Genomic DNA, 12,010 nt, shown 5'->3' with positions numbered 1-12,010 from the left:
TTCCGGGATATTGAGTCGTAAGTAAAAAAAAAATTATTCTCTGATTTCCGAAAAAAGAATATTTTAAAAAATTATTAATAATTACAGGATATATACCATTTATTTATTATTAATATCCAGTAATAATATTTTTTTTTAAGCCCTATTTTCTAACTTTTAATCCAAATAATAATTTTTGTTTACTTATGATCCAATATCCTGGAAAAAATTTGTTTGGTCCAATATTCAGAAAAAAGTCAATTTTGTCGTATAGTGTTATGTATAGGCCTTTTTATTCGGTTCCAACGAATGTGGCATTATCAAACAACACCTTTGTGACATTATTCAGAGATTTTGCACTTCTATATTCCCTATTTCGCGAGCTTGTTCGAAAAAGTGAGATCCGAGACATCTTGGATTATTTTTCACTGGTCCTTCCTTACCAATTAAAACTGTTTTACTTTTTATTTACTTCTTGTGCTCTGTTTGGTACCTATGTACTTAGAAATTATAATTTTTTGCATCGGTTATCTCTTTATTTAAAAATCTGCTTTGTAACTGTATCTTAACAACAAAATTTGCAACAAATATTTTCTTTCATAAGAAAAGCAACCTCTATATGCATCATGGTGCGAGGGTATAAATTTATGTTTATGACAATATTTGTTATAGCGATAACATTCTGATTACACTAATTATTGAATTAAATTCAATAGTTAACATAGTCACGTAGTTTTATTAAATTAACCTAAATAATAGCATGTTAACATACATTTATTTTTCTAAAATTGTGATAATTATTCACGTAACAATATACGATATAAAGCTAACGAGAGGAACGGAAATAAATACACTGGAAATATTTTGAGGTCTGGAGAGAAGATTTCTTCCAATCGCACCTATGCTGAGTGCAATATACTACCCAAATTGTATTTAGGTAACTCACATAATATCCGACGTACATATGGTATATGGGTTCCATTTGGATAGCGAACATTTCGCCCAATTTCGATGTCATCTCAGTTCAAGGAATATATTAAAGGCAGTGAAGGCTTTTATAATTTGTTTGAAATTATTGCTTCTTTGTTAATTTCGTAATTTCGTATTTATCTTGAAGCACCGTTATATATGTATATTAGTATATGGGGAATATGCGTCTTATATTATATATTTAAGGTGTAATAATATTTTCTTACTCCCTTTGTATTGGCTTCTTTGTACGCAAATGTTCCTTGCCGCGTAAGGATACTTCCGCACGAAAATCTTTTGATTTTGCACAGTCTATCCCTTGATTCGATTCTGTAGCATTCACAGCACTTGTAGCTACCGTAGCAGCTTGTTGTTTTGGTACTCTAGTATCTTCAAATAAATTCGACTGCGATTCGTTAACAACTTTCGCTGCTGACCGATGGTCTGGGCTCTGGAAATATATATAATATGTATACATCTTAGATTAGAAGATAACATATGTATATTAATTTTGAGTTGACTAAATTTAAATAATATTGTTGACATTTTTTGGGAATGTGGGCGTGGACCCGCCCTTTGTCAAGTTTTTTTGATGAAATCAATTTATAACCACGTCTACCTCCTACACAAAATTTAAATTGAACAAGTAAGGAAAGGCTAAGTTCGGGTGCAACCGAACATTTTATGTTCTCGCAATTTATTGCTATATTTTTATTAAGATCACACACAATTTGACCCATATATTCGGCATAAAGTCCAATAGAAAAACGAAAATCATAATATATATTATATATGAACCGATTTCGCTCATTTTCATCACCTACATACATAATATATGAGAGTATACGCTCACTTAATCTGGCTAAGATATGTCACATATTAAGCGATTTATAAGCTATTAAGCCCATCGTATTTTTGAAAATCCTATAATTTGATATATGAGAGCTAGGGGAAGTTGTGACCCGATTTTAACCATTTCTGGTACAGAGACACATTACTAGAAAAAAACAATTTCCTCTGAATTAAATTGAGATATCTGAGATATTTACCGATATTTTCGGTGAAAAATTACCATTATTCTTTATATTCGATATCCGGGGCATTGAAAAGTTATAGTCCTATTTCGACAATTTTGTCACAAATGATGCCACGACTCATATGCAGTATTTGTGTAAAGTTTTATTTCGTTATCTTCTTTGGTTCCTTATGTATATTTTATAAAGTGAAGGAATCAGATGGAATTCAAAAATGAATTATATGGGAAGTTCTCGTGGTTGTGCACCGATTTCGTCCATTTTCCACGCGTGTCATCAGGGTGTCAAGAAAATATTGTATACCGAATTTCATTGAAATCTGTCGAGTAGTTCCGGAGATATGGTTTTTGACCCATAAGTGGTCGATGCCACGCCCATTTTCCATTTTGTAGAAAGTTCTGAGTGAAGCTTCTTTCTGCTATTTTTTCTGTAAAATTAAGTGTTTCTGACGTTTTTCGTTAGAGAGTTAACCTACTTTTAGTAATTTTCAACCTAACCTTTGTATGGTAGGTGGGCGTGATTATTATCCGATTTCTTTCATTTTTAGACTGTATTAAGAAGTGGCTAAAAGGAACGACATGGTTATATAGCTTTATTGGTTTGCGAGATATATACAACTGATTTGGGGGCGGGGACTCGCCCATTTACCCAAAAAATAACATCCAAATATGCCCCTTACTAGTGCGATTCTCTGTTCCAAATTTTACTTCCGTAACTTTATTTATGGCTTAGTTATGTCACTTTTCTATATCGTATGGAGGCGACCAAAAAATATCATATTACACTTATGAATTGCATAAATCATGTAACAAAGGCATGGGATACAGACGTGAAGAGCCAAACCAAAGCAAACTGCATCAAACAAAATCATAGAATAAAAGTTTTAATATATGAACATAAAACTTTATGCGAAGTAAAAAAATAAAACTGGGTATAAATCTATATTTTACAGCTTTTGGAAAAGTTTAATGTTTTAATGAAAATTATATAACTCGAAGTCTCTTTAACTCGAAGTTTTTTTGTGGATTATGGTGATTCGAGTTAGAAAGTTCCACTGTGTAATGATTTTTATTATTTTAATGGACTTTATGCCGAATATGTGGGTCAAATTGTGTGTAATGTTAATAAAATTAATTAAATAAATTGCGAGCATAAAATATTCAGCTTCACCCGAATTAGGCCTTCCTTAATTGTGTATGATATACATTGCTTTGTAAGAAATAAATATAGCTACTTATATATACAGGCTGTCAACATTTATTTTAACGCCTCGAAGATGTAAACAATCAAATATCCAGCTTAATGATGGATTACCTGTGGTTCTTGTTTCCATTCGTTATCAGTGGTATCTTCCGAATCATCAAACTGACTCTTCCACTGCGATGCCAAAGTAAGCGCACCGCCACCTTTGGTCACTTGTTGCAACGCCGACACGTTTTCGTCATCGATCAGAGCGAATTGCGTCATGGAATGGTCACCAGCTGCACCACAGCCATTGCTGCTGCGTGTTAAGCCACCACTACCGAAACGGGATGCGCTTCCGCTGGAAGCCAAAGCTGGTCGCAAATTAGAAGCTGTTGTTGAACGACACTTTGTGGCTGGTGCGATATAAATCTGTTGTTGTTGTGGTACTCCGCCGGTCGTTGCCATTTGAGTAATGCTATGCACAACAGCTTTTGGCGGACCTACAGCAGTATCAAAAGAAAATGGCGTTGCATCATGGGCGTGCGAAGATGCACTTTCATTTAATATGAAACAACCGCTACCCACTGCTAGATCGTATGCACTCGAATTTCCTATAAAGATGATCAATTGTTAGTAATTAAAAATGCAACAAGCAATGACTAATCAAATAAAGTTAAGTTAGTTTAGTTAATATACCTAATGAAATCGGTTCACTTAATTTTGTTGACACATAGTGACCGCTATTCAGCAATTTTGTGTGTGTTAGGAACCCCATCGACCAGCGCTGAGCAGAGAGTTCCATGGTCCTCTCAATGAAATCCATAAGATAGACCACAACCCAGCGTCTGTTTGCCATTACGAAATGACCTCAATGCGTTTCTTAGTAGTGGAGATATGGCGGTGGAAAATTACGTCGCATTCTTTAGTTCTGCATGCAATTAGGACCTGTAGAGGTTCTAACCATTTACAACACCAAAGGGCAGCGATAAACAACTCTGGGGGACTCTGCAGCTCTCTGAAATCAGGGCATCATTCAGAAAACTTTTCAACAAGGCCCCTTTGGAGAGTGGCAACTACCAACCGGACGTTGCACAATATGTGACTCGCGGTTTACAAGTACGACGTAAAGAGGACTAATAGGTCTTCTTCGAAAAAACCGAAATACAACTTTCCAAGGTCCCAGATATCGGACATGAGAACTTAAGTGCCAATGAATACTTGTTTACTGAGAATACCGGTAAATCTTTCAGATATTAAATAGAAATTAATGGGGAATCTTTGTTTTCTGATAATGTATCTCTGTGCTTGAAATCAGGTAACCTCCCCTAGCTCCCATATACAAAATATTCGGTTTTTCAAACATAATGCTTTATACCGTATATATCGGTTTACAAGCGACATGATATAACTTGGTGATTTAAATAGTTGAAATCGGACCAGGAATTACTCCAGCCCACATACCCTATATATAATGGACCAAATCATTGAATCATATTACATTGAAATCGAAACCGTAATCGAAATTTAGTTATTCGGGTGGGGTTTATGTCGAACATATGGATCAAATAGTGTGTTACCTCCAGTTGCACCCTAACTTAAAGCTTCTTTATATTTCCATTTTTATTTCGTTAATATTGCAACAGTCGGTAGTAAAAATTAGTGATATGAGTATGTACCCTCCAACAGCATTAATATAAAGAATGTTAGCTTCATTTAAGATGTAAATGAATGAATCCATGACTTACATGTTATAATATTCCAAAAATTATTGTAATCCATTGTCGTGGAATACCGAATATTCTAAATTTCGACAAAAATATATACGAAGTTTTGACAAAAGTTTAAAACATTTATCGATCTTTAACACACCATTAGAGGCATCACAATAATGCGGCATTAGGTACATACCAATATCTATAGTTTTACTACTGAATAGTATCATGCTAATTGAAAAATTCTCGCTTAATTTTAGTTATGCATCTTCTAGCTATAACTGAACTAAATGGACGAAGTTTAATAGCAGGAGAAGTAAACCATTTTAAAGTAAATCATTTTATTGCAGTATGGGACTGGGGAGAATGGCTGAACTGACTCGAAGCAAAGCAGTTTTATTAAGATAACTCACAATTTGACCGACATACTCAGAATAAAGATGGTCGCAGTAGTTCATGGACCGATTTGATGTTTGTATCACTTAATTTTATATGATATCCTAATTATTGGGCGATATATGCAATATAAAACTGACCAACGTTTTGTAATGATTTAGAAAATATATATATATATATTATTAAATATATGGGGGCCAGAAATAGTAGTGCTTAAGATTAATAGTTTAATTGTAGTCCTAATATTTAAGTTTATTCCTAATTGTTATATAGGAATGGCAATGCCTTATCTATGTTTACTTTGTTATTTTTCTTTTACCATCCACTTCTGTTTGCTATGATATTTGTTTACGAGAATTCAATGTTACGGTATTTTAAATTCCTAAAAACTACCATAAATAGTGCAGGACATACATGCACTACTCCTTCACTTTTCTGATGTCAAGCAATACGGTCAAACCGTCAAATAAAGTAAGATCATATTGGAACTCTACTCGCTGTAAAATAATAACTTAACAGGTAGTATTGTATCTTATAATTTAATTGAAATTTAACCGTTTATTCTCCTGAGCCGTACAGTTATTGAGACCAACCCGGAGCTCCGCCACGATTTCAAGATCGTAGCATTCTCATGTAGGAACTAAGGAGCTAATGTGGTCACTGATGTCATAAAATACGAAAATGACAAAATGTTATATAGAAAAGACACAAGTTGAAAACAATATTTGGAAAACCAGTTGAAAAAGCGTTGACATTTCTCGTATTAAACACGGTTCCTTGCTGAAGGTTAGAACTGTTCTGCTCTATAGTTATTTACACACCAATGGGCGTCATCAGCTTACGATTTCGCAAAATTATTGGTGAGTATTTTAACTGTATGTGTATATTTGTAACAAAGATCTCGCTCGAGTCTTGTTTTGTTTTCAGTAAACTATAGTATCAAATTCTTAAGTACCAAATTTTTAATATAAGCGCAACAGAAATACATATACCTTTTATAAATGGTTCTGTTGCATTCACGTTCTTATTAAAATTTGATTCTCCATCGTCATTAGTAACGTCAGATCTTTGTATTTTTTTCGGCGAGTCATCACATCTAAAGCCGCACTGGCCTTCAACAGTGTTTTGGTAATTAAGGTGATCGTCTGCTATACTAGTAGAATCAATAATGAGTGCATCTTCTTTCGGCAAACGCGATTGCAGCGACGTAGTATTCGCTCCAACTACTTCATCACAGCCAACAATTTGAGCCTGGCGGAGAAAAATATTTCATATTAAAATTATTAAGATACGAATTATAATCTATACTATTATTATAAAGAGGACAAATTTGTATGTTTGTTTGTAATAAATAAACTCAAAAACTACTTTGCCGATTTCTTTCACCATTGGCAAGTTACATTCACCCTGAGCAACATAGGCTATATTATTGCTAAAAAATATTAGGGATTCTTATTTAAACTTAACTAACGTAATCCAAGGTTGTAAAATCATAAGATGGGTAGATGCAGTTTTTGGCACAAGCATTGCGGAAACTCAGATAGCCTCTAACAGCATGCGACTGGGCACAACAAAGGGATTTCCCCAAGGAGGTGTACTATCACCGCTTTTGTGGAGCCTAGTCGTGGACGAGCTTTTGGAGATCTGAACAGAGAATGGCATACGATGTCAGGGAAACGCGGTTGAAATCGTAATTATAGCCTGAGGTAAATTTGAGAGCACACTTAGAGACATTGTCCGAAGAGGATTAACCCTGACTAGGAAATGGTGCGTCAAGGTCGGACTTAACATCAATCCGTCAAAAACGGTCATCATCCCCTTTACAAGGAGAAGAACGCTCCCAGCCCTGGGTACCATTACCCTGGGCGAAGCATGGAAGAAGCATGTGGACTCCGCGGTTGCTAAAGCCACCAAAGCGTTGATGGTATGCAAACGCTTAACAGGAAAAATCTGGGATGCAACCCGTATATACTGCGCTGGAAGTACACCACCATTATTAGGCCCATAACCTTTTATGGAGCGGTGGCTTGGGTATCTAGGATCTCCCTGTCAACAGCAGAAAAACAGTTGACAAAACTGCGGTTGACCTGTGTATGAATCACTGGTGCTATGCGAACGTGTCCGACCGCAACAATGGAGGCAATCCTGAACCTAACCCCACTCCTCATGATGTTTAGCTATACGGCAAACAGTACTTTACTGACGAGACCAGGATCAGGTAACAGCAGGATGGTAAACGCACGACAATTGGAGATCGTTGGTGGAAAACTTCCAATGGCTCTCCTTCCAAGGGACGACATTACCAAAAAGGTGTACTTCGAAAGAAGGTTCAAGATAGCATTGAATAATAAAAGGGATTGGGAAGATTCTTCTCTCACGAAAGTAATAAGCAGAAGTACCCAGAAAATGGTACACGGATGAGTCTAAGCCAGCAGATTGTATAGGTGCCGGGCTCACGGGACCACGCATCAAGCTGTCGGTGCCCATGGGACATTTTCCCAGTATCTTGCAAGCTGATGCCTATGCTATTAGCAAATGTGCTGAAGTAATATTGCACAGGGACTATCACGGTGAACGAATTGCTATCATCAGTGATAGCCAGGCGGCTCTACAGGGATTGTCATCCTGCGAAATAAATTCGGGCTGGTTCTGGACCGCATGGGAAAACTTAATAGAGTGTGTAGCTACAACAGTTTAATTTTGTTCTGGGTACCAGGACACAAAGGTATACAGGTCAACGAACTTGCAGACCAACTAGCTAAAAAGGCCGCGGCTGCCAGGCCTGGGGGGCTCATTGCTGTTGGTCAGCATGTTCTCAGAAAGAGAAAAAGACGAATTGGCAAGTTCACTTCTGGCTGCACTTGCAGGGACTTCGTCACTCCAAACTGTTTCTAGGGGGGTACAACCGGAAGAGATTAAAACAACTTATTACGCTCCCACGAAACAAAATGAGACAACTACGATTTTTTGTCAAAATGTATACAGATGTCCTCTAAATTGAATGTCCTCAGAAATTTTTTGAAAAAACGTACTTCAAATTGTTATAGTAATTATTCAGGTTAACGAATCAAGATTATTTTTCATGGATTTTCAAGTTAAAGGTATTTATTTTAACTTGTGAAATTAATTAAGACTAACGTTATTTGTGTTTTAAGTGAAATAAATGTTTAATATCACCTATTTTTGTACCTTTTTTTGTGCGTCTTCAATTTGTTTATATAAAGTTTTAATTGTTTTAATTGATCCCCCTTTAATTATATTTTATTTAGTATTTAGCAGAGTCTTAAGTTAATAAAAGTGTTAAAGTTAGGTGCGGAAACTATTTTTAAGTTCAAACTCATTATAATTGGCTAAGAAAGCTTGGAAAGAAGGATAAATCTTCGTTATTTCAATCTGTGTACGGTTTACTAGAGGGGTCATTATACGTTTTTGTTCTAATTACAATGCCTGTTGAATGACAGTAAAAAACACTGTGATAGTTTTAAAAAAAAAAAAAAAAAGACAAGACCAAATTCGACGGTTTCCCCCTATTTCGGGTCCTACGAATCGAACTGCATCATTACTTTTTTTAGTTACAATCATGGTTTCATACAAAAATTTTTCTTGAAGTTTTTCATCAAAGTTGCCCATTGTAGGACATTAAAAAAAAATGGATTAAATTTCAGTTTTTCGACATATTGGCTATAAGTACACAAAAAACATTGATTTTGGGGTTTACAGTCATCTAAGAACTTAAAGACGGACTTATTCTGAGAAGCTTTGCCAAAGAAAGTTTACCAAAAAAGTCAACATTAAAAAAGTTTGAGACCGAAGAAAAATGTGCCTTTCTCTTACAATGGGCAACTTTGATGAAAAACTTCAACTAAAATTTTTGAATGAAACCATGATTGTAACTCAAAAAAGTAATGATGCAGTTCGATTCGTAGGACCCGAAATAGGGGGAAACCGCCGAATTTGGTCTTGTCTTTTTTTTTTGACTATCACAATGAAATTAACTGTATTAAATTGGTTGATAATTTGCCTTTTCCTACACATTTTTTACAGTAAAAATAGACCAGGAGGCTAACTTTATGTTAGCCAAATGGTCGTAAGAATCAGTATGGCTAAATCAAACAAAAAACAAAACAACAACAACAAACAAAACTAAGCAGCGATAAGGGTACTCCCAGCTCAGGGAGAAGAGCACGCTTCCTTGATGCTCTAACGGCAGAGGAGCGTTCGCTGTTCGAGGAGTACGCGAGAGATGACGTCGTGACCTCAACGAGCAGCGGCAGAGTAGGCAAGCCACTACTCCAGCCATCCCAGGCGGGAAATAACCCAAAGGAGGTTCGAGCGAGTACGAAACCCAACAATGTACCCTCTATCGCAGAAGATATAGGCAAGGAGCCGGCGAAGAAACGGCCAGAAAAACAAACTGAGCCCAACAGGAGACGGAGGCACATGAGTGTAAGTACCCTCCGCTACCTGAGGCAGGATGTCCAGGTGGTCCAGACGACCCCGAAGAATAGGAATGAGCAGGGCCACTGTAAAGTGGTACCTTCGACACTTAGACGAGGGAAAATCTCCTGAAGTAGCCAAGGAACTTGCCCTTGGCAGAATACGAGGCGACGGAGGGAACAACGCCAAAAAATCGCCTGTAACAAAAGGTTCGCAGGATAACTCTGGCACCAGGCGGCAAGTCAGAGATGAAAGAGCTGGCAAACGTGACAGAAGGCAGGTAACGCCACAAGAATTACCAAATTCAAAACGGCGTAGACCAGCCACGGTTCCGGAGTCGAGCGGGCAAGCTAGGTCCGAAGAAGCGTCCAGGGTAGTAGATAGCCAGCGCAGGTATGCGGACACTCTTAGGAGCGTACGCATTGCAGTACTGCCCAGAGATAGCTCTGGTCCCGGCCCAACTTACCGTCCTCCAAAACCGTATTATGAAACGGGTAGCCAAAGGATGGAGGCACGCTCTATCCTTCAATGGTGTCTACTTTAGATCAGGCATGCTACTGGTTGACTGTAGGAACGAAGAGACCGCTACTTGGCTTACGGAGATTGCTCCCAAGCTTGAGGGATGGGACGGTCCAGTCCTTTGCGCCAAACGAGGTGAGGAAATAACGCCTATACACAGTATGACGGTATTTCTTCCTAGAAGCGCTGATGAGCCTATTGAATTCGCCATGGAGCTGACAACGGCACAAAATGAGGGAGTTAACACCTCAGCTTGGCGAATCTTATACAGTAAAAAAGAAGACTCCGGAATAAGACTCTACGTCGGAATAGACGACGTATCTTATAAAATACTCCGGAAGGCGGGCTTCCGCCTAAACTTCAGGTTTAGCGCTATCCACATGCGCCCTTGGCGGCCCAAGCCCGCGGAAGAAAAGGAGGAAAAGGGGAAGGAAGGCGCCAAAGTGCAAGGTGGAGCGGAGACGAATGTCAAATCCGCCCCCTTGGATCCCGCCGTGCAGGTGTCTACTGCCGATGTCATGGACACCACGGAAGCGCTTCTTAAAGAGTCAACAGAGGTGGCACCCTCTACTCAGGAGCTTTTGGAGGGGATGGAGGAGCTAGTCGCTGCAGATAGCAAAGCAAGCGACTCGGAAGACCTCTCCCTCTTGGAGCCCATACTATGATGGACTCCAGTTTAGAAGTTGCTCAGGTGAACCTGCATCATGCAGTGGCTGCATCGGCGGTTATCGCCAGCAGGTTCCTTAAAGACAAACTGAGCATCATCTTAGCCCAGGAACCCTGGGTTTTCAGAGGGGAGGTCAGAGGACTAAACACTGACAACAATAAGGTAATCTTGGACTTATCCAGTGACAGACCTAGAGCCTGTATTGTTCTGAAGAAAGACATTGATTTCTTCTGCATTTCAGAGTTTCTAACACAGGACCTGGTGGCTGTACAAATAAGGGACAAGGAGGAAAAGAAGTTGTCCTAGTGTCAGCCTATTTCCCATGCCTACAGGGTTGACAGATCGATAGACACTGTTCTGTATAGCTTAGTTACGGAGGTTCGATCATAAGATGGGTAGATGCAGTTTTTGGCACAAGCATTGCGGAAACTCAGATAGCCTCTAACAGCATGCGACTGGGCACAACAAAGGGATTTCCCCAAGGAGGTGTACTATCACCGCTTTTGTGGAGCCTAGTCGTGGACGAGCTTTTGGAGATCTTAACAGAGAATGGCATACGATGTCAGGGAAACGCGGTTGAAATCGTAATTATAGCCTGAGGTAAATTTGAGAGCACACTTAGAGACATTGTCCAAAGAGGATTAACCCTGACTAGGAAATGGTGCGTCAAGGTCGGACTTAACATCAATCCGTCAAAAACGGTCATCATCCCCTTTACAAGGAGAAGAACGCTCCCAGCCCTGGGTACCATTACCCTGGGCGAAGCATGGAAGAAGCATGTGGACTCCGCGGTTGCTAAAGCCACCAAAGCGTTGATGGTATGCAAACGCTTAACAGGAAAAATCTGGGATGCAACCCGTATATACTGCGCTGGAAGTACACCACCATTATTAGGCCCATAACCTTTTATGGAGCGGTGGCTTGGGTATCTAGGATCTCCCTGTCAACAGCAGAAAAACAGTTGACAAAACTGCGGTTGACCTGTGTATGAATCACTGGTGCTATGCGAACGTGTCCGACCGCAACAATGGAGGCAATCCTGAACCTAACCCCACTCCTCATGATGTTTAGCTATACGGCAAACAGTACTTTACTGACGAGACCAGGATCAG

General features: G+C 38.6%; 1 protein-coding gene across 11 annotated transcripts in view; it reads right to left on the bottom strand.

The window, feature by feature from the left end:
- Window positions 1-12,010, bottom strand: part of LOC105219991 (tau-tubulin kinase homolog Asator) — a 61,402-nt gene that overhangs the window by 10,002 nt on the left and 39,390 nt on the right. For all 11 annotated transcript variants that reach the window (XM_054235542.1, XM_054235545.1, XM_054235543.1 and 8 more), the window contains 3 exons: window positions 6,268-6,526; window positions 3,297-3,778; window positions 1,176-1,399 (listed from right to left, as the gene is read on the bottom strand). In XM_054235542.1, coding sequence (XP_054091517.1) covers window positions 1,176-1,399; window positions 3,297-3,778; window positions 6,268-6,526 — 965 coding nt within the window. The remainder of the gene's footprint in view (window positions 1-1,175; window positions 1,400-3,296; window positions 3,779-6,267; window positions 6,527-12,010) is intronic.

The sequence above is a fragment of the Zeugodacus cucurbitae genome, chromosome X (genome assembly GCF_028554725.1).
Source record: "Zeugodacus cucurbitae isolate PBARC_wt_2022May chromosome X, idZeuCucr1.2, whole genome shotgun sequence".
Classification (NCBI taxonomy): domain Eukaryota; kingdom Metazoa; phylum Arthropoda; class Insecta; order Diptera; family Tephritidae; genus Zeugodacus; species Zeugodacus cucurbitae.
The sequence above is the reverse complement of the archived record's forward strand: the minus strand, read 5'-3'. Positions and strand labels throughout refer to the sequence as shown.